Consider the following 25,572-nt stretch of genomic DNA (forward strand, 5'->3'; position numbering starts at 1 on the left):
ACCCCTGATATCCACCAACCTGAGCCAAGCCAAACATACCATTAGAATCAAATAGTTCTGAGATCAGGAAACCGTTTTTTTAAAAAATCAGAATTCAATCGAACTTAAGTATTTCTACACCAGCACGTGTTCTTTATGTCCCCCACCCTTGGCACACTTTCTTCATTCCAGCAGAATAACTGGGAAGGGGTTGAAAAGCAATGCTGTTGTTTCCAAGTTGGGAGTCAGAAATCCTCATGATAAGACTTCAAGCCACCCACGCCTCTCTAAAACCGATTTTACAACCTCTGTAGAAAAAAGGCACGAGTCAGTTATAAACACCAATATTTGTTTTGTTTTGTTTTCTAAAATAGTACAATGATGTATTTTATTTTGTTGAATTGCAAAAGTATAAAAAACCCCTTTAAAATGCATATAAACCATAATGAAACTCTAGAGAAAGATTATCTTTTTTGACACATGTAGGAGAACAGTTGATATCAAAGTAAGTTTGTGAGAAAAATGAGCACTCTCTCGTTATTCCTTGCAGTTTCTAGGAGACACGAGGAAAGGAGAAACGAGGCTGAGCTTCACAAATTCGCAGCTGCTTCTCACTTGCATAAGGTATTTCTGAACATTCTGCAAAAGTTAAAATTCTATGAAACTAAAAAAACAAAAGCAAAAAAACCCTTTCCTGTTGTTGAGGATGCTCCTAGCCCAGCTTGTGGGCACATATTTAAAAATGGAAAGTAAAGGAGATGAGGACGGAAGGTGAAGGGTTATTTTCTCTCCCCTCCACTCCCAACTGCTTATGCATTGGCTCTGAAAGGTAGAATGACACATCTAACAATGGCAGGAGTTTTCAAAAGCTGGACTTTTGCCAAGCAACTGCAAAGTAGCAGAGGGAAGGTGCAATTTTAAATGGGGGAACAGGAAACAGGAAGACACGTTTTCTCCTTAATGCAACCAATATCCATCTAGGACACTGGTGGTGGTAGGAGAGTGTTACAGGGTGAAGTGGGAGATGAGCCAAAAAAACCCTAAGCATCTACCCCTCCTACCACTTCTGAGTTGAATTGTGTCCTCTCCCAACACTTTGTGTACCATGGGACTCCCTGCCAAATATGTTGCTCCAGATTCCTGTTGTGGAATTGACTCTATTCTACTTAAAGCTTCTTTGAGTACTTAAAAAACCCCAACCCTAAATTACTAAAAGCCGACTGCTAACCTTCTATCCAAGTTACTATAAGGGGAGAACATTTGTTGGCAGGTTTCACCTTCCAATTTAATTTGTGTTTTCACATTTCAATACTCAAGTTATAAAATGTAAACAAAATACAACCCAAATCAAAGGAGGAGTAAACCTCAGCTTAAAAAAAATAAAAATTAATTATTTTCTTCTTCTCTTCATCATCTTTCTTGAGGGTTTCTTGGGGTGCAGCTCTTCAAAAGTGTCCTCTTCGCATTTCACTTCACTGTCCAAGTCTTTGTCATGGTCAAACTCTAAAAGAGGAAGAATTGTTCAATTTTAAAGACAAAACAATGTGCCAAGGAATACTTACTAAGCTGCATCCTAGCAGGGGGAAAATTTTGTGGAGTCCCACAGCCTTGTTGTTCACTTTGTCATTGGCAAATATGCCAGAATGGCTTGAATTTCTATTTTATCTAAAACCTTTTTCAACATATGTAAGCCTTAAGCCTGGGACGCAGGTGGCGCTGTGGGTTAAAGCCTCAGCGCCTAGGACTTGCCGATCGAAAGGTCGGCAGTTCGAATCCCTGCGGCGGGGTGCGCTCCCGCTGCTCGGTCCCAGCGCCTGCCAACCTAGCAGTTCGAAAGCACCTCCGGGTGCAAGTAGATAAATAGGGACCGCTTACCAGCGGGAAGGTAAACAGCGTTTCCGTGTGCGGCTCTGGCTCGCCAGAGCAGCGATGTCACGCTGGCCACGTGACCCGGAAGTGTCTCCGGACAGCACTGGCCCCTGGCCTCTTAAGTGAGATGGGCGCACAACCCCAGAGTCTGTCAAGACTGGCCCGTACGGGCAGGGGTACCTTTACCTTTAAGCCTTAAGCCATCAAAAGGAGGTAAAACTTGCACTCGTTAGATGTCACTTATGAAATCTCCCCTTGCACGTGCAAGTTTAAACTGGTGAAAAAATGCTGCTAGAACTTTATAGGGGTTTCCCCCCCCCCTTCTTCACTAATGAAGCTGCTGGATCTCATCTTGTTTCTTCTCTGGTCACTTAGCCCCCATTGCATGAGCTGCTCTGTGACAATGCATGAGAGATATACTTTCCAATTACTGTATCACCTTACTGAGAAGAGCCAGGTGAATTTTTGTCGTGCAGCTAATAAAAGGTCCATGAACCTCTGTTCGAAAATAAAAGTGAGGATCCTAATCTCCTTTCTCAGCAAGTTCATCTGATTCAGAAAACACACAATTTGGGGTAGGGTGGAGGAAGGGTTGTGTGTGAAAATAATCCAACTTCAATAGGACACTTGAAGTTGATGCTTCTGTTTAAATGCCTTACTGCAGTGGTTTTCAACCAGTGTGGCATGGTGCCCTGAGGTGCCTTGAATGATGGTCAGGGTGCCATGGGCAACACTGGCCTCCGTCCCTCTTTCCTTCCCTTCCCTTCCTCCTGATGCCCTCTTGCGTCTCTGCCTCTCAAAGGCTTGTATAGCTGTTTGTATAGAAATATACAAAGCTTGTATAGCTGGCTACAAGCTCTGTAGGTGAATGGTGCCTCTGGAGCTGGCCAGGGGGTGCTGGTTGCCAGGGGCTGAGGTGGCAAGAAAGTGGGCGAGGAAGTCCAGCCAGCCAGCCAGCCAGTGTGCCGGCCCTTGCTGTTGGAAATGGGCAGCAGACAAGTCCCAGGCCCCTGTGGGGCAGTGTGAGGAGGCACCTCTCTTTGGGGCAAGGGTGGCAGCTCAGAGACCAGGGGTGGCGGCAGCAGCTGCCCAGAGGACTCCCAAGGAGATGGGAGGAGGCTGATGGAACATTCCCCGAGGGCGGGTGTTGAAAAAAAGGGTGAGGGGCTGCTAGCTCAGCAGGCAAGGGGTGACATAACAGGGCTCCTGAGTCCCACAGGGGAGCTGCAGGAAGAATATAGTTGTTCAAGGGAGCTGTAGACTCAAAAAGGGTGAAAACCTCTGCCTTACTGAATGGCCCATGTGTCAATTCTAATTGCCAAAAGGAGGAGAAAGAAAATTCCTTGTCCCTTCAGCAGTTGAGCAAGAAAGGAAGAATTTAGTCAAGAAAAGCTCCTGACCTAGCAATAAGGCTGCATACATACTGAATCCACTATCTCAAATTACAAGTTCCATGCTAAGTAACTGAATGGGCTGCCAGCATAGTATATCACTATTCTTACAAGCCACAGTACTGCTTACTTCTAAACAATACACGCTTCAGCATTAACAGATGTAACCTTATATAGTGAGCTGCATGTACTTAAAATTTAAAACGTACCTTCCTCCTTTAGTAGGCGGGACTCTGTTTCCTTCAGCCAATTAGAAGCTTTGTCTACATTAGAATTCAAATTGCTAGCCAACTTGGACATGGTTTCTTCAGCTAAAACATAAAACAAAAAGATGTAACCAATTAGAATCATGGGTGTAATGGGAAGGGGTAACACCCCATTTAACACTTATTATAGGAATGTAGAAACAATGGAAATTTGGGACAAGGGGTGGGCAGGAAACCACTACTTTCATCTGAAAAGGCAAGCCATTATTTAACAGTGTATGTGCATGATGGCTGGTTCCTTATGAAGTGCTAGGGATTATATCTAACACTTCATTACTGGAGTGGACTGTTGTTGTTGTTGAAAAATCACATCTGCATAGTGTGGATCCTGCCAGAATGCTTATATTCACTAAATAATTTTGATGAATGACATTTCAGTATCATTCCCTGCAAAGGAGAACATTCCCTGACTGCTGAGATGATAGACGTTGAAACAACTGAAATGCCTTACCATCAGCCCACGCCTTTCTCCTATAGATGTCCTCCACCATATCAGAAATCTTCTTAATAGCCGCTTGGATTCTGCTTTGCATGTGGTTAGACTGCTCATTCGATGCAAAGTGGCCTTTGATGCACGTGTTATCGGCAATACTTTCCATCACATCCATCCCCTTTCGGATTAATGGCTCCACGTTAATTCTGAAAAACTCAAAATACCTCTGGTAAGAGGCAAAATTATTTCCATGTTCGTCCAGCATGATGTGATTTTCAAACGTTTCACCAGCGGCAAAAATTTCATTTCTCTCCATGTTCTCTTCCCAGTCTGCCTCCGTTGGTGTTGTCACTTCTGTGGGTTCTTTTTCAGAAGGTTCTGTCTGAGCAGCAAAGTTTGCAGGCCTCTGGAGAAATTTGACTCCACAAAGGTCACACTGTGTTGGGTCAACGTCTGCTTTTTTGAAGACCCCCAGTGCCATATCCGGGGATTCTTGCTTTGAAGAGGAAATCCTTTTCCATCTAATGCAACAATAGACAAACAGGAAAAGGCCCCGCAGCTTCCGCTTGGCAGAAGCCTTTTGCTGTTGCTTCTGCTGCCTTATCAATGCTATATTGGCTAATGGGTCTTCTCTCTCTTCGATGTACATGTCCTTTTCAAGATCTATTTCTGCCTCTTCGAAATTCCTTGCCTGGCTCAGATATGCAAATCTGTCCAAGTCGGCAACCTCAAAGTAGATACCTCTGACAAGTTTGTTGTTCTCATACTTAGTAACCCTCGTTCCTTTAGGGTCCCACCTCCAACAACAGTCCGCTAAATACTCTGTATCTCGACAAAACAGCAGCTCCTTGAGGCCATCGACTACTTCTTTAACACTGGACGTCTCACTCATCAGATCCACAATCTTAATCAATCTTTCAGGCACTTTGGAAGGGAAGTCCCTTTTCAGTTCTGCAAGGAATTCTCGGAGGGTGGGAAAAGTTTTGGCTAAGAGATCTTTATATTTCCAACCAAGCACCTGATCAGCATTCACCAACATCACTAAGCAAAGCACCACAGTGCGCTCAGCTTCCCCAGACATGATGAAGCCAAGGTCACCAAAAGCATCAAAGAGTACATTGAAGTTTTCATACCTACACAGAACATTGGCTAAATATCTCAGGTGAAGCTTAAATTTCTCTATGGCTTGCTTTGTGTCCTGGGGCTTATATTCTTGTATGACAGAAAAGGTGAAGGCGTCTTTACATCGGTCCCCTCTTGCGAATAAATAGTCCCAGTAATGGAAGAGGGCAATATAACTCTTGGGGAGGCAGAGAGTCATGGTTTTGCAGAGGCGCATGAGGACAGCACAACACAGGACGAACTGAAATTCCAGCAAAGCCACAGTGTTTCCTATGCTTGGAATTAAAGGGTCAACGCATTTCTTCACCAAGACATTCATGAAACGATAAAACAACCACCTGCACTGCTCAAGGTTTCTGTGAATGTAGAGCTGGTCCATGGATTCCTGCAAGAGTCTGATGAAACACAAGTATGTGCTTTCAGCATTCCCTGCATATTTATCAGGTAGCAGCATTCCATATCTGCCCTCTATGCCTTTGGATCTCCCTCTCCCCCTTTCGTCCGCCATCTTCAGTTCTCTATTATAGTCATCTTCTTCTTTGGAAAGGAGTCTATCAAACTCTTCGGGGTAAGTGGAAGTAAAGGCAAAGACCTGCATCATTCTCAGCCACAGATCCGTCGATTCTCTCCTGTTCTGGGCCGTCTCGTTTCTAAATTCGGACCGGATGCATTCTCTCAGAACCGCCCTGCAAGGATTAGAATTTTTATTGCTAAAGCGATAATGGCTCAGGATCTGTTTGCATACCACTGGATTTTCGGACACCATCCTCAGGTGGAAGTGCTTGGGAAATATTGCATTGATAAGAGATTTGCACAGTGCATACTTATCAGCGGTCAATAACTCATCAATGGCATTGGGTTCATGAAGCAAATCTTTTGGGAACACTTGCTTGGCTTCTAACAGAAGCCCATTTATTGCAGCCAGGTGCATTTTACACCGAAATATAGATTTTATCTCGTGAAGTGACAGGGAGCTATGGAAGTCCTCACAGGTTTCTTCCTCACACTTCAAGCCTACAATAAACTTTGTGCAAATATTTGGGAATCTCAGACCATGTAAATGGTGAATAATGGCAGTAAGCCTATTCAACAAATGTTTATTCAGTGCAAATTTCACCTCTTCCAGGCTTACGCTGAGCTTATCACTTGTTCTCTTTTCTCTCTGTTTGTAATTCTCGGACAAATGTTCTAGAATACAGCCCGCTTCATTCTGGGAGACCTGACAACTTTTCCCGTCTATCAGGACAATTCCAAAGTATTCAAAACACGACTTCACCATTTCCTTCTCGGCGTTGGTGCCTGCTTTTTTGAAAGCCTTGACCAGATTTAGGAGGGCTTCGATTCCATAGGATGTTAATCCCAAGATGGCCTCACTCTCGACATCACAGCTTGTTGCGCCAAACAGAGCTTCCACAGCGCCAGCATTGTGATTCACACGCAAAAACATTCCAAAGGCCTTCTTCAACGTATAGAAGTCTTTCTCTAAAAGTCCTATCAAATAGGTAGCCTCTGCACTACCAGACTTTTGGTCTGTTCGCTCAAACAGATCTAAGGCTTCGCTCAAGATGTCTCTCACGTTCTCCACCTTACAAATGCCTGCCACACTAAGGCGGGCCGCAGCAAGCAGACACGATGCTCGGAACTCTTTTTGGTTAGTGAGCTTGGCTGCTTCCAGTACAAAGCCATGTTGCATCATCAGCTTTGCGGCTTCTTCATCTTTGCCTTCCCTCTTCAGCAGGTCAGCAGCTTCAGCAAAGCATTTGTGCGTTTTCAAAAACACAAGCTGGTCTTCGGTGTCAAGGTGAGACAGCACCTCCTTCATTTCACTCATCTTGTTTGTGCGCAAGTACTTGGCAGCGGCTTCCAAATAAAACTGGTTTGCTGTGTATGAAAGTTTGGAAATTGGCAGTCCTTCTTTTCTCATCATCTTTTGATATCTGAAACAGACATATACAAGTAAACTTCAACAGGGAATTGGAAGTAGATGCACAACTTAACATCCAGTGAGATGTTATCTAACACTGCTATAAGTTGTTCTGGAGACTCAGAGCTTAATATGCAGTTGAGCCAGGTCTCAATATTTCCGATTTCCCTTTCTTCATAATACTGGTGTTTGGTTTTATTATTGGTGTATATTTCATATTATGTTTTATAGTCTGGTGTCAGGGAACTGCCATCGGAGCTAGAGGCGGAGGAAAGGCTCCAGAGCGATGCCGGAGAGGGTCCCAGTAGGGAGAGAGGCAGCCCATCTGCTGGGGAAGGAAATCAGTGTAGCACCAGTGGAGAAGGGGGGCAGATGGGGGAATCGGGGAGAAGGCTCCAGGACTCCTCGCCGGAGACCAGCGGGGAGAGCACGGGTCCTCCGCTGCCCACACCCTCCCTGCGCAGAAGACTTCTGCACAGGGAGAGTAGGCGGAGACTTGGCGTCAAAGAACTTCTTTGCTGGAAGAAGTTCAAGAAACGCCCACTGACGGATTCTGCCAGCGATTGAGACAGCCACGGATGGGTGGCTGTCCGGACAGAAAGGGTTCACCCAGGTAACCCAGCCAGGTGTGGCGACAACTTACGCACGAGCAACCCCCTAGAACCATTACATCTGGTTATATGTCATGGCATTTGGCTAGTACAATCAGCTCATTGGTTGAGTGACTGAATGATTTTCAAAGCTGATTTAAAAACAAAAAAGTACTGGGCACTGTTTCTTTTTTTAAAAAAAATCAGCACTTTTACTTTTCTATAAGATCTTTGTATATGCACTGTAGAAATGGCTTAAACCAGGGGTCAGCAAACTTTTTCAGCAGGGGGTCGGTCCACTGTCCCTCAGACCTTGTGGGGGGCCAGACTATATTTTGAAAAAAAATAATGAATGAATTCCTATGCCCCACAAATAACCCAGAGATGTATTTTAAATAAAAGCACACATTCTACTCATGTGAAAACACCAGGCTGGCCCCACAAATAACTCAGAGATGCATTTTAAATAAAAGGACACATTCTACTCATGTAAAAACATGCTGATTCCTGGACCATCCACGGGCCAGATTGAGAAGGCGCTTGGGCCAGATCCGGCCCCCAGGCCTTAGTTTGCCTACCCATGACTTAAACTATCTTTTCCAAGTAAAGTATTAACATTTTCGTAGGCTATTTAGATATGTGGTTCTAAACGGCATGCATTGCAACCCAAGGACACAAATCAGCAATCTTTTCATAAAACTGGCAAGGCAGAAGAAATGCTATTTTTTTTAATGAAACAGGTTCTTGAAATACAGACCTTTCAACAGATTTTGCTGCTTCTTCATACAGCTCCTCATGGCAACACATTTTAAGCGCTAGATCAAACTCTTGCATCTGCTCAAAACATCTGTATGCATCTTTGTAGTATTGTCCTCTTTTATAGTAATATGCCGCTTCTTTCACCTGTACGATGATGACACCACATGGATGCTTACATCAAGCATACAATAGCTGGGAACACCTCTCTAATTCTAGCAAATAGGGCTAGACTGACTGCAAGAGGAAACAACTTGCTTATGCTAATAGGCTATCATCAAACATCAAATAGGAGTTTAGTTATCACCTGGAGTTCACTCAAGCACCACATATTTCAAGTGAATAAATACACATTCAGCAGCAAGTCACCAAGTCTACCACGACAAATGTAAAGAAAATCAAATCAGGTGCATGCGTGTGTACAAATTTCTCCCTTTTAACACTTCTCACAATAGAAAGGAAATTGATTTGTCTGTCCTCACCACACAACAACACAAGGGTCAGCATAAAATATTTACTGGTTCCTAGACTTTCCAGACACTCTCTCTCCCACCCCCCACCCCCATTTTCTTCTCCATGGCTGACCTCAATTAAGTCTCACCCACTTACCTAAAATTAAGGCTTCATACGCCCATATCCACACAACACACATATTCTGTTGGGGCAACCAGGTGTGCACCAAGCTAGCTTTCATTTCTGCCTACTGACTATGCAAACGTGAAGTAATATGAACAACAGAAAATATGAAATAAGAAACCTTTTGCATGCAGAGTAGCTGTGGGATAAAATATACTGACCCAAACAGCTCTCCTGAGTCAAATGTCACTTCCATTAACTGTTAAAATAGCTCTCCATGCAATGCTTTGATGAGCAGAGATAAATCAACTTGGATTTCTTACTCTCCCATAGTGAAATACTAAAGAGCCCCCCCCAAAAAAAAACCTGGAAAATGAAAGATAAAGAAGTGGGGAAACCACATTTACCTTTCCTAATTTTTCATAAAGTTGTGCACAAAGCTGGTACTCTTTGGCATGGATTAGACATTTGAGAGCCAAATTTGGTTCATCACATTCTAGATAAGTTTTAGCCAGTTCCATATATTCCATTTGCTTCTCTCTGTTTATATATATAGAGAGAGAGAAATAAAACAAAGCAATCACATTTTGAAAAATAGGCAGCCAATTGATTCAAGGTATTTCATTCCATTAGCTATTTTAAAACATTAACAAGCTGAGACAGAAACAGATTCCAACACGCGCTCTTCATGCAGGAAAGAAATATAATAAACAGTGACTTCATTGCTCTAAAGGGACCTCAAGTCTTCTTTTTGAATCAAGCCATGGTCTATGTTACATCCATCACAACTGTCTTTATTGGAAGCAAAAAGGAGTTAAGTAGTTATGACAAATTTGTTCCATTGGCTTCAAAAGGAAGCTCTAGATATGGAAAGAAGAAGAAGAAGAAGCGTTTGGATTTGATATCCCACTTTATCACTACCTGAAGGAGTCTCAAAGCGGCTAACATTCTCCTTTCCCTTCCTCCCCCACAACAAGCACTCTGTGAGGTGAGTGGGGCTAAGAGACTTCAGAGAAGTGTGACTAGCCCAAGGTCAGGGAACTGCCATCGGAAGAACAGGTGGTGGGAGGGCTCCAGGAGGATAGAAGAGATTCTGCAGCAGAAGAGGGAACCAGTAGGGGGGGAGCAGGAGCTTCCAGGGACAGGAAGTCGGAGGGGAGGCTCTGGGACACTTCCAGTGAGAACAGTGAGGAGGTATCAAGGCCCCCTTTAGCGACCCCCACCCCTCGCCGGAAGCTGTCACGCAGGGAATCTAGGAGACGCGTTTCCGTCAAGCAGCTTTTATGCTGGAAACGTTTCCGCAAGCGCCCACTGTCGGATTCTACCAGTGACTAACGGAGCCATGTCCAAGGGCTCCGCTCAAGGCAGAGCTTTGCTACGTTAAGCAAACTCCGAGGGACTAATCCTTTTACGCACAAGTAGCTCATTGTCCCATCACACCCAAGGTCACCCAGCAGCTGCAGGTGGAGGAGCGGGGAAGCGAACCCAGTTCACCAGATTACGAGACTACCACTCTTAACCACTACACCACACTGGCTCACACTGGTGCAAAGAAAGGCCAGGCAGGAGAAAGTCTGACGGAGAAACTATGTGGAATGATAATTGTAGGAAGCAGAGGTGGTAGCAGCATCCTAAAGAGCTGGGTGTGCACCCTAGAGTAAGGCAAGATATTTACTTTTTATAGCATCTAAGATAGGAAGCATAAAACTGCCACAGATTCCCTATCACCACCATGCCAATTCACAAGTCACAGCAAGCCACAAATAATGATTTACCACGAATACGCAGATTGTTCATGTGACTCTCTACTAACAAGTTCAAAGAACAAAGCAAGACTGATCCCTGAGCTGCAAATCATGGTTTGCTTGGACCAAAATGAAACAACCAATCTCTGGTTCAAATTAACATTAAACCAAGGATTATGGCAGGCATAGGTAAACTCAGCCCTCCAGATGTTTTGGGACTACAATTCCCATCATCCCTGACCACTGGTCCTGTTAGCTAGGGATGATGGGAGTTGTAGTCCCAAAACATCTGGAGGGCCGAGTTTGCCTATGCCTGGATTATGGTTTGCTGCTTCTATGTGCTTAAGTTGGGGGAGGGCAGGGTTTGCTGTAAACCAGCGTTTACGGTGATGCATCAAACGACTTTTAACCAAACACTTTCAAACAGATTTATGTTTTTTACATTTAGAAGACACTTACCTTGGGTTCATTTTCTTTGACTGTACTTTAAGCACAGCGTCATGTGCCAAGGCTAGTTTTTCCTTCTCGGTTGCTCCTCCTTTTTGATAGCATTTAGCAGCCACCTGAAACAGGAAAACAACATTTATCTAGAGCACTGGTTGTTTCACAGAGAAGCAGTGTAACTCACTTATTTGAATGGCAGACAACAGACCAAGTAGGCTTGCTCATTGTTGGGTATTTTGTTTGTTTTTAATCATCTCTGGCTCCTGCGCCTGTAACAGTATCTTAACGGGCCACCATTTGAGATATCAATGCTTCCCCAAAATGCAGCGCTCCTAGAAGGCTTCACAAAGTGGCGGGACAGATGCTTGTAGGAAGCCCACAAGCAGATCATTGCCCTTCTTCACTGTTGCTGCCCACCCCCACCCCAAAACAAAACTCAACATGGACCTTCCATCTAGTCATCATAGCAAATAGCCGTGGATAGACCTTCCCTCCATGAATTATCTGTTGAAAACCATCTAAGTGTTGGGGGGTTGCCGGGAGGCAGGACAGGCCCCCTGGCAAATGACATATACATGCCAGCCCATCTCTCCCTTCTTCGTGCTGCTCAGGAGATCCATCAACCTACTTCCCCGACATGCTTCCATGACTCATGTCTTGAGGCGATGAGCACACATTGACTTAGCAGAGTCAATAACAGCAGAGCTAGGCTTGAGGTGTGAGTACCAAGCTACTTTTATTATATACAAATCAGGACAAAGGAAACCATGGCTCCTCTCTCTCTCTTCTTCCTCGGAGAGAAGGAATACAACAGTACAACAGAGCGGAACAGTGTAAAAACAACATCCGCTCCCATGACTCCATCAGTGATGGAATGTAAACACAGACATGTGATGAAACAACCCCACATATCTGCACAACGGGGGAATGGAATTCCAACACTAAGCAGTGAACACTTGTAGCAGTGAACTTCATGTTCATTATAAACTGCAGAAAGATGCAGAATCAGAGTTGGCTCGTCCCACGCTTCAAGAGCCACTGCTGCTACAGCTTCCATGAGAGGTGGCCATCCAGCCTCTACTTAAAAACCTCTAAGGAAAGATAGTCCACCATATTCTGAGGCCATCTGCTTCACTCTCTACCCAGACATTTGCCCAACCTTGGCTTAAGGCTTAAGCTGTAAATTGCAACATGCAATTAGTGTGTATGCAAAGAAATTGAGCAACAAACTGCAATAGAGTTAGATCCAAAGAAGTGTAAATGGAAGGAAAATAACAAGCCCTGTTGGCACAACAGCTTGATTTGGAGTTCACGCAGTGCTGTATGTAGCAGGGCAGGCTTCTACAGCCAAGAAGAACAGCATCTTTGAATTTAGTTTCATTTCTTTGCACACAACTCTGTAACCATTGCCCTTCCATAAACATAAGCTGCCTTCTGCATCTGGAAAAGCACATCTGGATCCATTCCTAAATGTACATGCAAACCTCTCAAGAACATTGGTTAAAAAATATAAAATTCTTAATATAAAATCCAAACTGCAAACAAAAAAAAAGAAAAGTTACAAAACACACTGCTTTTCTATATTAACAAATATATATAGAAAAGCACACCCAATATTTCAAGTGTACCAAAGGTAACCCAAAACAAGCTGAGCATGCTCTATAGCATTTGGTTAATTAAACTACTGGGTTAAAAAACAAAAGCAGCACTGGATCTAGCCTTAATTCTTAAGCATTTCTCAAAATTGTGCCAATTCAGTTATGACACACTGGTACATGACAACAAAGACAAAATGTGAAATTAGTTCCACAATTATCGGTCTACTTGCTATATAGTTTTCACTGAGTGACACTTTACCAATGAAAGCAACAAAAACAAGCCTTTGTGTTGCACTGCAAAAAAGAAAAAAAACACTATTTTAAGTACAGCAAACATCAACAGGGCATACAGACTTAAACACAGTGACTCAACAGGATTTGCAGGTGTGTTCCCGGTTGTGAATTAAGAGGGGCCACATCCATGGCATTTTGCCATGCCTCATCTGCAAAATTATTGAAAAGCATTAAAAAAAATACTCAATTAAATGAGGTTCTGCCCCACCCTAGCAGAAGCCTGTCCCCCACAAAGCTCTACAGGTACACAGCCTAGCATAATTCTAATCTGTATTGTTGTTTGTTTGTTTGTTTGCAATTTCACTTCTATGATTCATTGCCAGAGTTACTGTATTTTTCCTAAAATGCCCTCCCTTTTAAGCAAGTCTGTGAATTTACCTTCCAACACTGATGCTTTGCATAATATTCTCCTTGCGCAATCCATTCTTCTGGAGTTGAGGTTTTAACAAACATGCTGTCATCGAAATCTAGGAGGCAAAACAAGGATGGAAGGAATTGTTGCACTGTTAAAATTCTTGTGACATCAACTCAGCTCACTTTTAATTCAGTCATCTGAGCAGTTCTCTTGACTGTAAGCCTGCTTTGGGGTGGAGAAAATGGGAGGTTGGTTTCCCCAACTCACATCCCCTTCTCAAAATGGCCTTCTGACAAAGCTAACTGTTGACCACAGATATAAATGTTCTCGGATATGTGACAGCCTTAGCCAATGCTTTCCTAGTATGTTGCAGTCAGCTGTGAGTTGGTTCCAAGGAACTCTTGAAGAGACAGAGATAAGAAGAAACCAGGAATATATCAGACACATCTTTTTAAGTCAGACTTCTCCAACCTGGTGTCTGCCAAATGTTGTAGAATTACAACTTCCATCATCCCTGACCTTTGGCCATATTGGTTGGGGCGGATGGATGCTGCAGTTAAAAAGAGGAAGCTCATTAAACTAGCCCTAACATTACTGAAGTCATTGGGAATTTCCTAAAATGTAGGCGATAAAAAACATTTAAGCATAAATTTCTCCTTCCTTAATTATTTGCACCTTCTGTGCTAAAATCAAATGTTGATTATGAGACAGTCTAGTTTGCAGAATTTTGCACTTACCTTTATCTTCCTCTGTTTTGACAACCTGAACGAGTTCTCGCTTGATGAAATACCGAAATGCAGGTGCACGCCTGTCACTGTTTTCGTCAAAGATCCACAGATTGACTCTGGCCCTTGTAATAGCAGTATATAACTGCTTTAGCTCTCCATTAAGCATCTAGGAATACAATGTTGATATGTGCAAAAGACTATCATAAAGAGCAGTGCTGCAGCTAAATACATTTGGACTAATGTTTCATCAAGAGAAATCAAACTCTAGGACACCATGTTTGAAGACACAGTTATCAAAATAAATTTACTAGTGCAACCTAACATGCCATTAGACTGCCAAGCCAAGTGTGGCCTTTGGTTTAAACTCGCCTGTTTGGAATTCACTGCTTGTTTATAATACAACTATTTTCCCAGAAGTCTGAAAAATCAGCAGGTAATTTGGTGTGCATGTTCAAAACCTCATTATGGGCTTCAAGTTCACATATTAACTTGCCTGCCCAGGAAAGAAGGGCAATATATTGTAATGTTGTAGTTCTCTTGGACGCTAAGATACTTAAGTGAAACTTGGAATGTACTTTTATACAGTGGTGCCCCGCAAGACGAACGCCTCGCAAGACGGAAAACCCGCTAGACGAAAGGGTTTTCCGTTTTGGAGGCGCTTCGCAAAACAAATTTCCCTATGGGCTTGCTTCGCAAGACGAAAATGTCTTGCGAGTTCCTGCGGGGTTTTTCCCCCCTTTTCCTAAGCCCTAAGCCGCTTATCAGCTGATCCGCTAAAAGCCGCTAAACCGCTAATAGCGCTAATCCGCTAAGCTGTCAAAAAACCACTAGACGAAAAAACCACTAGACGAAGAGGCTCACGGAACGGATTCATTTCGTCTTGCGAGGCACCACTGTAAGCACAATTTGTATCCAATTTAAGACAATGGATGAAAGATTAAAAATGCATTACAGTGCAATATCTTTGGTTAGTCCTCAAAGATTGGGATGTCAACTATTTAGAGATGTATTATTTATTTATTCTACAGGCTGATTAAGAGACAGGACAGAAACAATTACTTATTTAAAAATAGGTTTAAAAATAGGGACATGATGATTGCTTCCGGTTTTATTTTGTAATCACCTTGTACATTTCTGGATTCAGAACAGGATGTTTTCCTTGAGCATCAGCAAATTTCTCCAAGGGCGTTTCAATGACCATTTTGGTTTCTTCAGGTAAAGGAGAGGGAGGTTTGAAAGAAGAAATTATTTTCCATTCTTTGTAAGCCTAAGGGGGGGGGGGCGGGGAGACAAAAAAACCATAGCTATAATAGCACTACTGCACCCAGAAAGCTGTAACCAAGTTTTCAATTTTACTCGTGTTTGAAGTCAACCTCAGAAAGCAAAACAATCTTCAAATCAGTGCGCAAAAGCACACAGTGCAAAGAAACAAAGAAACCCTCTATCTCGGGCAAAAATCCCATATCCAGTCCCAGATATGAAAATGACTCCGGCTATAAGCTACGTGGAACTCGTTTGTCAAGTGTTCCCAAAACAATTTACTTGGGGTCAATGTCTTCACTGGTTCTGAATATATTCTATAAATTAAGATGTGCTGATATTGCAAAAAACAACATGTGATGGAAATCAAACCAGCAGATAAAAGAACATATCATTATTAGCAGGAACAAAGGATGACAACTCAACCTAGCCTATTTGAGTTGTTCAGCTCTCCCCTAAAGAGAAATGAATGATATCCCCCCCCCCTCTCTCTCTCCATCTCTATTTTTACATACCTCTGAATCTGTGAAAAAGTTGTAAAGGAGCACATCATCAAATTCCAAGCCTTTTGCTTCGTAAATTGTTAGCACAAGAGCTAAACTAAGTTCCTCAGGGATCTTTTCCTTTGCTATTTCATTTGCTACAAGAATCACCTACAATCAAAATGGGAGACATTAGATCACCAAAACCAACAGCAACCCATGAAAATAATGCAACAAGTAGAAAGTTGCCTGAAGTTGAATCTAGGTCTTCAGATTCTGGTGATTGATAAGCCTAGACAGATCCTATCACTCAGAAGAATGGCCTCATTTAGGTGCCTAGGTTACTGTAGTTATCCAGGAACAGTTTCCACACCTCCATCTGAAATTAGGGCTGTGGACTTTTCTTGAAGATTCAGACCTGGTGCCCATAATTTACAATGTATTCTGATGCTCCCAAACAAATAAACAAGAAAAACAAGTGGTCTTCTCTATTACTACAGACATGCTTAGTTTTATTAACATTCTGAAAAGCTGTTCAAAGAACTCAAGACAGCACACTGTCATTTACAATAGCGAAAACAGCAACGTTCTGTTCTGGTACAGAACATTATATGCTGAGAAAAGCCTACCTGATGCGCTCCAAACTCTATCGGCTGTGTTTTTCTTTTGTTGCCTCTCAGCAGAATTGCCAGATCGCTAACACTGCAAGATTCCAAGACGGTGGGTTTGGGCCCATCAAAGAGGCCTGAATCCCTAGGAAGACGATCAAAGGATTCTGGGAAATAGTACTGAAGCAAGTCAACAACTCCCGAGGCCAAGTGGAGAATACCTGCAAACGATAATGAGCAGGTAGAATTGACCTATTAAATCTGTCTCTCGGGTGGGAAACAAAATAAAAGGGTAACTGAAAGAACAATATTAATCTTGAAAAGTTAGCAAATGCCTAGCTCAAAACCGCAGCTGGGACACAAAGCTGTTTTACAGCTATGGCTTAAAAGCTGCTTCATTGATGGTGGCCACATGAGGGGACAGAGAAGGGCAGAACATGGTCGAGTCATATACCCTCCTTCCACATTTCTGATAAACTCATGTTCATCAGAAAGGTGCACAGAAGTGGGTATCACGGAATCACCGCTTTAGACCCTAAGGAACCAACCCAAGCTGGTGCCAGGGCCCAATCCTGCAGCAGCTGTGAGAATCAGTCACCAAAAGCCTCAACAGTTCTGTGAGGAGTCATGTGGGATTGATTTGGGTTACATCTACGCCATACATTTAAAACACTATTATACTACTTCAACAGTCATGGAGAACCTTTGTTAAGATTAAGGGTGCTGGCAACTGTCGCTCTGTGATGTCAGCACCCTTAAAAAAACAAACCTAGAGTCCTCAGGATTAAAATAGTGCAGGATATTAAAATAGTGCTTTAAATGCATGTTTTCCATGTGATCTTGGACTGGGGTCAACTTCCAGATCAGCCATGGCTTTACTGGGAGCAATGATTCTCCACCTCTTTTCTCCGTTCAAGAGATGCTATAATCACAAGCCCACATCAGAGAACTGTTGCAATGATGGGTAAGAGAAATCACACAGGTCAAACGGCAGAATTACAGGAAAATCCTCTGTAAAGCAGTGCTTCAGTATAAGACTGAAGAGAATATCTGTACAAGCTAAAATAAATTCTCTTTCAGCCTGGAAATTATCGTTTTCATTCCAGATCAGTGGTTCTCAGTTAGCTAAGCACTGTGGACCCTGTTTTTCAAAAGCCAAGCCATAACCCCCCTACTTTTAAAAATGATATTTTTATGGTAGTTTTTGTTATGTGAATGGTGTGGGTGGCTTACACAAACCCCTTGGGGTCCGCAGACCACCAATTGGGAACCACTGTTCTAGGCATAGCTGTCAACTTTTCCCTTTTCTTGCAAGGAATCCTATTCAGAATAAGGGAATTTCCCTTTAAAAAAGGAAAGGTGGACAGCTATGGTTCTAGGTTGTTCAACCTGAATACTTTTAAGGAACTTTAGCTTAATGGAGTACAGCTATCCTTTCTTTTAAACCTCTGTCTCCTCAGCCCACCCCATGTAATGTATGTATATAGATTTGAGATTTTGATACCTGAATGAGATCTGTAGTTCTGATAAAGCTGGTATATCCTTTTTGGTTTTCTAACAATACTCTGTTTCTTGTCAGCAGAGTTTTTGCTGGCATAGTGGAAAAGTGATTTCAAGTCACTGAAACGAAAAGCAACTCCTTGCATAATGCTCTGTGCTGTGTCGCCAGTCAGGAACATCGCATTCGGGTCATCAATGCATTTCATTAGCAATGCTAGCTCTGCCTGGGTGAAATCCTGAATTTCGTCCCCATAAAGCTCATGGATGCTCCATGGTAGATCACTGAGCTTTAAGAGTCTTTGAGACAATTTGTGCAAGACATCTTCTTCATCAAAATAATTTCCTTGTGATCTTATTTGTTGGTAAAGGCCAAAGAGCTGATAAATTTCGCTACGGTCTTCTTTGAAGTTTGGGGACCTCTTCCGTCCTAGTTTTTTGTATTCCTCTTCTGTAAGTATGCCTTGGTGGCTGCTTAAAGCCTCAAAAGACCCTTTCAAGAAAGATTTTATTTCTTTCCAAACTAACGCTGGGTTGTAGGGACATTTGCCTTTTACCATTTTGGGCCAGATTTCATTAGCAAATATACCGTAAGTCACAAAGACTCGAGGATCACTCTCTCTAATATGGACTTCTGCAACCTTTTCATCCTCATCATAATCTACGTCAACGTCTTCCTCTTCCTCCTGCCAATTTGAGATGGCGAGATCTTCTTTAGTAGACCATCCAGCAATGGTGCGCTTAAGACTTCCGTCTTCATTTCTCAGAAAAAATGGTTCAGGCATAGAGGCATCAAGGAGGAGCAGCAATTGTCTGGATGTGAGGAAGAGAGGAAAGTTTTCGTCTTTAACATCCTGAAGTCGGTGAACATTTGGTTCAATGGGCTTGAAATGACTAGTTGCCTTTGAAGACTTGCTAAGCTCTATGAAGTTCCTCTGAACTTCTTGGCACAGAACATGGTTTTTAGTAACAAAGATCTGATGCAAGTGTTCCAGTTTGTCAGTTTCTTCTGCAGCATGTTCCTCATCAGAGTCATACCCTAAATTCATTTCTGGGTCTCCTAGATTTGAACCCTGTTCATCTTCATCCTGCTCTTGCTCATCTGTACTTAGAGATGTTTCCAGTTCAGATGAATCAGTGGGGTCGCTGCCATCTTGCTTTTCACTATCTTCCTCCTCAGTGCTGTTTTCAAAATGCATATTAAATTTCAATCTGTGCCACATCTGTCTGACCAGCAAGGGGCCTCCTGCCAACTCTGCTTTCTCCCAGTAAGAATAAAACTTTTTCCAAAGCCTGTACAAGCAACAAGTAGTCTTCCCAGTTCCACTCCGTCCAATTAAGATGATTGGCTCCAACGGTCTAGGGTTCAAGTCAATGACTGCGTATTCCAACTCGCCCACTCTGAAGGGGTATTCAACAGCAGTGGTCATGTCACTGATGATATTAAGTGCCATGTTAGTACTGAAACTGTGAAATTTCATGATGTTGTATTCCGTTTCCACCGCACTAGCTGGGGGAAAGTATTCAGGCAGAACATGATCTTTTAACTTTTCTGCCTTAGTATCTTCAATATATATGCGAGGAATGCGCTTTTGTATATTCAAGTTAGAAGAAATAGGAGTTGCGTTGATACCTTTAAGCTTTTTCCTCAAAATACAGGACAGCCCACGATTGTATGCTTTACATATCTTTTCAACAGCAGGGTCAACGGTGGCACGGTCAGCAGCGAGATCAACAGCACGGTCGATAGCGCGGTCAATGGCTCGGTTGAGTTTGCAGTGATCAAGCTCAATGTCCCATATCCTGATGATTTCGGTGTAAACCCTCCCAGTTTTTTCTGTGGGATGTGTGGCATTCTCATTCTCTATTATCTTTTCCGCAGCCTCGCTACAGCGAGGAGAAAAGTCTATGGCAAGCTCCCAAAGCAGTCTGGCCCCTTTGTCCAACTTTGCCTCGTAGAGCCGAATGTCACCTTTCAAATGTTTCAGCCTCTTTTGTAAACCTTGGGTCCATTCACCGTTTCCTAGCTGCTGAATTGCCAATACTACTTTCTTCTTCATGTGGTGAGGGAAGCTTTTGTCTCCTAATTTCTTAAGCACCTCAGAGGTGCACTCAATTTCCCATGTCATATTATCAAAGTCCTGAAGGCACGTCTCAATTTCCTGAAGCTGTCGATTGACTTCGGCGTCTTCTTCCTCTTCTGCTTTGGCCTCCTCAAGCTCATTCTGCACCTTCTCCCCCAATTCATCTTGGTCTGGGCAAGCATTATAGGCCTCATGGGCACACGCCTGCCGATATTCACTCCTGTCATCTGCAATCCTAGTCATGGAAGGTGGCTGCTTTGGTACTTGGGATACCACTGAGTTCTCTTTTGTTGAGACTTCATTCAGTGCGAGTTTTTGGATTAACTGTGTGATTGCTTGTACAAGGCAATCTCGCAGGGTCAATGGCTTATTGGTATCTCTGAAAGATGAGCTTTGAACTCCAGCAACTTCTGCCTCTTCCTCTTCACGGGAAGCAGCACATAGATTACGTTCTGTGTCTGACGGGAGTTCTTCAGGCGGCATTTTGGATGACCGTGCAGCTGAAGAATGGGTTGAATTAGGGGGCTCTGACTTGCCGCAAGCCAAAGTGGATTTCGGTATTTTAGTTTGATGTCCTGCTGATTCATGTCGGGACCTCTTCTTGTTCTCAGCCACAGCTTCATTCCAAGCTATAAGCATCGGATCAGTTTTTTTTATTCTGTGACGCACATCTCTGCCAGATTTATTTTTTAAATTCAAGTTAATTTCAAACTTTGCAAGCAAGCCTAACATTTTCTTAACATGCTTTGTTAGGTTTTTCTGAAAAATAATGTGCATGACTGTGTCCCCATTCTTGTCTCGCCTATTGGGACTAAGATACGAAAATTTGGACGGATCCGAATCGTACAATTCTAGAAGGAGACTCAATAAATGTAAGCCATTCTCATCTAGAGAGAGAAAAAACCAAAATATACAAAATTAAGTTTTGTATGTCCATTCACACAAGCCACAGTAATATTTTAGATTAAAGTTGATCCTTTTTATCCATACTGTACAATGCTCAAAGTGGTTCATAACCATCTCTGTTTCCATCCTTCAACTTAACTTACTTCTAATGAGATGCTGCCTACCAGACACAATAAAAATTTCCTGGCCTGAGAGAAAGCTAATGGAGGGCAGATATTTCATTCCAAGTGGAAGGAATTCTCCACAGCCTTGGAACAAGTTCAGAGTTCTGCAATCTCTTGATCTAGGGAGTGTTAGGTGAATTTTTCTTTTTAATCCTTTTGACCCACCTTAAGGAATATTTCGTCCTTTTTGGAAGGGGGTGGGGTGGAAGAATAGAAAGGGTGCTTCAAGAGCTGCACTCTGCATACAGGTTGTCCCCATTTTACTCCCATCTGTCATCACCAGCGTATAGATTCTCCATACAATGCAATGGTTCATTTGTTCCTAATTAACTTGGCTAAATCTCTCGGCTCTGTTGAACTTTATACTTAGTTGTTCAGGTAAAGCTTCCAAATGAGGTAGCTGTACTCTAAGACAGGACAGAAAGGAGAATAAAAAGTGCCACGCTGTGTTCTTTGTTATTTGAAAGAACTAACGAATATTACACATGATGTTGAAGGTTTCATTTGTTCATGGAACCACAAGTTGCCCATTTCAACTGGCAGCAAACTCTCTGGGTTCTTTGGCAGAGATTCTTCTTATGATTTGCTGCCCACAATTCTTCCGAGCAGAAATCGTGGGGGGCAGTATGGGGTAGTGGTTAGAGTGGTGGACAAAGACCTAGGAAACCAGGGTTCAGATCCTTGGCTCAGCCATACAGATGACTGCCACTGCCTCTCAGCTTAATCACCTGCACAGCGTCATTGTGGGGATAAAAATGGGGAGGGGGAAGAACTGTGCATGTCTCCTGGAGCTCCTCGGATAATTAATAATAATAATAATAATAATAGGAGGTAAAGGGACCCCTGACCGTTAGGTCCAGTCCTGACCGACTCTGGGGTTGCGGCGCTCATCTCGCTTCATTGGCCGAGGGAGCCGGTGTACAGCTTCTGGGTCATGTGGCCAGCATGACTAAGCCGCTTCTGGCAAACCAGAGCAGTGCACGGAAACGCCGTTTACCTTCCCGCCGGAGTGGTACCTCTTTATCTACTTGCACTTTGACATGCTTTTGAACTGCTAGGTGGGCAGGAGCTGGGACTGAGCAACGGGAGCTCACTCCATCACGGGGATTCGAACCGCCAACCTTCTGATTGGCAAGTCCTAGGCTATGTGGTTTAACCCAGAGCGCCACCCACGTCCCTAATAATAATAACAATAATAATTTATTATTATTATTTGTAGCCTGCCCATCTGGCTGGGTTTCCGGCTGGATGAAAGGTGGAGTATAATTGGAATACAGTGGTGCCTCGCAAGACGAAATTAATCCGTTCTGCGAGTCTCTTCGTCTAGCGGTTTTTTCGTCTTGCAAAGCATGGCTATTAGCGGCTTAGCGGCTATTAGCGGCTTAGTGGCTATTAACGGCTTAGCGGCTATTAGCGGCTTTAAGAAAAAGGAAACAAACTCGCAAGAACTTGCAAGACGTTCCGTCTTGCGAAGCAAGCCCATAGGGAAATTCGTCTTGTGGAACGACTCAAAAAACGGAAAACTCTTTCGTCTAGTGAGTTTTTCGTCTTGCGAGGCATTCATCTTGCGAGGTACCACTGTAATAAATAAATAAATATGGACTCTACATTGAGCTATGGAACATTCCCATCCCCTTCCTGGTGGTTTTGCAAACCATGCCACTGACTTTGCAATGGTGAGAGGATGGCAGGAGAAGCTGCCGTCAACATGGCTGATGAAGGTTATAAACTATTTCAATAAACCACCACTCACAAAAATACCAAGTCAAAGCCCTTACCTTTCTTATCAAAATAAATGGACAACGCAGCATGTAAAGGGGTATCGCCTTCTGCCATGGATATATGGTGTGGATTTGCACCCGAGCTCAGGAGCACACATGCCAGCTCAAAATCATTGCTCTTTAAACATTTCTGAAGTGGTTTTTCATGGCTTGCTCTACTCCCCTCAGGTGACGCTTTGGGAAACGATATTACAAATACCAACATTACAAGCGCATGCTATCGGGGGAAACAGCAGCTAAATTTCAACAGTTCTAGAAAAGGCACAATGCATCCACAGAAGCTTGTGAGATTAACAAGAAGGATTTCGCTATGACTGCATGCAAGCTGCCCTTTGTCTACTAGCGTTTAGGTTGGAGGGGAGAATGAGGCGAAAGGGTGGCTTTCATTGTGCAGCCCCGTGATAAACAGGGCAGAGGTGTGAAAGGCATAATGGGAGCCTCTCTCTTAAACTTAAGGCAGGCTTAACAAAAATGCAGCTCCCTTCTACGATTGGATTGAAGACTTACACAAACTCGCAACATATGAACAACTTGCACATAAACGCAGACTTGCCATGGACAGATTCAATGCTATTTGGAATCCACTCTTACAAATACTGTAACAGGTTAAGATTTGGTGAAGAACAATACAGTGGTACTTCAGGTTAAGTACTTAATTCGTTCCGGAGGTCCGTACTTAACCTGAAACTGTTCTTATCCTGAAGCACCACTCTAGCTAATGGGGCCTCCCGCTGCTGCCACGCCGCCGGAGCCCGATTTCTGTTCTCATCCTGAAGCAAAGTTCTTAACCTGAAGCACTATTTCTGGGTTAGCGGAGTCTGTAACCTGAAGCGTATGTAACCTGAGGTACCACTGTAACAACTTTGCAAAATATACAGTTTTGGGTGTGTCCCCCCCCTTCCCACTTTATTCTCCTTTATACGTGGGTTCTGTTTCTCTGTTTCTTACTCAAAACAGCTCAAAAGCAAAGTTTATTTCCATGGGGGCACTGTGGGTTCTTAGCGCTCTGTACCACAGTAATTCCTAGCTTCTTAATGTTCCTGCAGCCATCTACAATCAAGTTAAACCCAACGATGGGTACATCAAGCTTGCAACTGAGCTAGCAGTACCAAAGCAGCTCATAGCGTCACAATTCAATATTGCTTGATTGTATCCCACACCACCAAGCCTCTGCCACCAATTTTGCTTGGTCACCCTCTGCTCACATAAAGCGCCATCTTATTATGCGACACAATACCCACAGCTTTTCCACGCCATAGTTCAGCAGGCACAAAAGGCTATTGTAGTTACAGTCGTACCATGGTTTTCAGACAGCCTAGTTCTCGAACATTTTGGCTCCCGAACGATCGAAACCTGGAAGTGATTGTTCCGGTTTTCAAACGTTCTTTTGGAAGCTGAACATCCGATGTGGGTTCCGCGGCTTCCGATTGGCTGCAGGAAGTTCCTGCAGCCAATCAGAAGCTGCACTTTGGTTTTCAAAGGCTTTGGAAGTCGAACGGACTCCATTTGACTTCCAAGGTACGACTGTATTTTTTTTTTTAAAAAAAAGGCAGAAGAGATAGACTGGCATTAGTTTAACTCAAGAACGAAGAGATATTCAAATCTTCAAAGAAAGTTTGGTATCTGTGAATACTCACCTCCCCTCTGGATCAAGCATCTCACGAGATGCAGCCGTCGCCCATCTGACCTGTCCATGTCTTTCAAGACAGTGCCAATGTCAACGTCCGACAGATTGCAGTTCTTAATAAAGCCGTCTCCCAATGTCATATTCCCTGTGGTTTTTCGGGTCAGCAGCAGCATAACTTCATGCCACCTTTGCTTCTCCAGCAACAGCTTCATGAAGCTGCTGGCGCACACAGGAGGAATGTCACAAACTATTTCTTCAGGAATTTCTGAAAGTAGTCAAAATAAGGCTGCCATTATGCCCAGCAAAGTTACAAGATCTTTGAAATACAGTTGACTATAAAAACAAATTCCTTGGCACTTCGGATTTGATTATTGCATGTGTAGAGGCGGGCAACCCATTTCACACAACCATACCTCTTGAAGCCACTCCATGGTTTCGTTCCATCCAAGTCCCTTCATTCTCATTTGTTTCCCTTCTTATTTTTCCTAGCTTTTTAAAATGCCTTTTCTTCCCTATGATGTAGTTTTCAGAACAATTAAAAGAGGTAGTATTTTACCCACTTTTTCCCTAGTTGTATGGAAGTTTCCCTCCAACTCTGCTGGCATGTTCAGTGTGCTGTGTTTGTGGAGCACATTAAAGACAGAGGTACAGTGGACCCTCTGGATACTAATGTAATTCATTCCAGGGGTTCGTACGTACCCTGAAAAATCAGCAAGTAGAGGCTTCTGCGCATGCATGTGCGGCTAAACCCTGAAGAATACACTTCTGGGTTTGCAGCATTCGCAACCCGAAACGTATGACAAGAGTCCACTGCAAATTACACCTCTGGGTTTGCAGCACTCGCAACCCGAAACGTATGACAAGAGTCCACTGCAAATTACTTTAACCCGCTTTCCAGGAAAGTAGTCCATGGGGGTGGGGGAGTGATATAGGTATCTCTTCTAGATACTCACTGAATCAAACCTAATCAAACCCAGTGGGGCTTATTTCTGAGGAGGCCTGGATGTAAACTGGAAATTCTAATCTGATTTAGACATGGTGAAATTTTTCGTTGTTCTAGAAAAATCCAAAACACTTTCACCTTTTGCTCTGT

General features: G+C 43.2%; 1 protein-coding gene across 1 annotated transcript in view; it reads right to left on the minus strand.

Moving 5' to 3' along the window:
• Window positions 1–311: 311 nt before the first annotated feature.
• The window catches only part of TRANK1 (tetratricopeptide repeat and ankyrin repeat containing 1), a 51,302-nt gene continuing 26,041 nt past the window's right edge, over window positions 312–25,572 (minus strand). Inside the window, exons 11-24 of the mRNA XM_079947502.1 lie at window positions 24,490–24,744; window positions 22,850–23,026; window positions 17,925–20,888; window positions 16,442–16,641; window positions 15,846–15,983; window positions 15,194–15,337; window positions 14,080–14,236; window positions 13,366–13,454; window positions 11,111–11,214; window positions 9,314–9,446; window positions 8,332–8,477; window positions 3,957–6,997; window positions 3,449–3,550; window positions 312–1,482 (exon numbers count right to left, since the gene is read on the minus strand). Coding sequence (XP_079803628.1) covers window positions 1,370–1,482; window positions 3,449–3,550; window positions 3,957–6,997; window positions 8,332–8,477; window positions 9,314–9,446; window positions 11,111–11,214; window positions 13,366–13,454; window positions 14,080–14,236; window positions 15,194–15,337; window positions 15,846–15,983; window positions 16,442–16,641; window positions 17,925–20,888; window positions 22,850–23,026; window positions 24,490–24,744 — 7,763 coding nt within the window. The 3' untranslated portion in view covers window positions 312–1,369. The remainder of the gene's footprint in view (window positions 1,483–3,448; window positions 3,551–3,956; window positions 6,998–8,331; window positions 8,478–9,313; window positions 9,447–11,110; window positions 11,215–13,365; window positions 13,455–14,079; window positions 14,237–15,193; window positions 15,338–15,845; window positions 15,984–16,441; window positions 16,642–17,924; window positions 20,889–22,849; window positions 23,027–24,489; window positions 24,745–25,572) is intronic.

This window comes from Podarcis cretensis (assembly GCF_951804945.1).
Source record: "Podarcis cretensis genome assembly, chromosome: 12".
Lineage (NCBI taxonomy): Eukaryota > Metazoa > Chordata > Lepidosauria > Squamata > Lacertidae > Podarcis > Podarcis cretensis.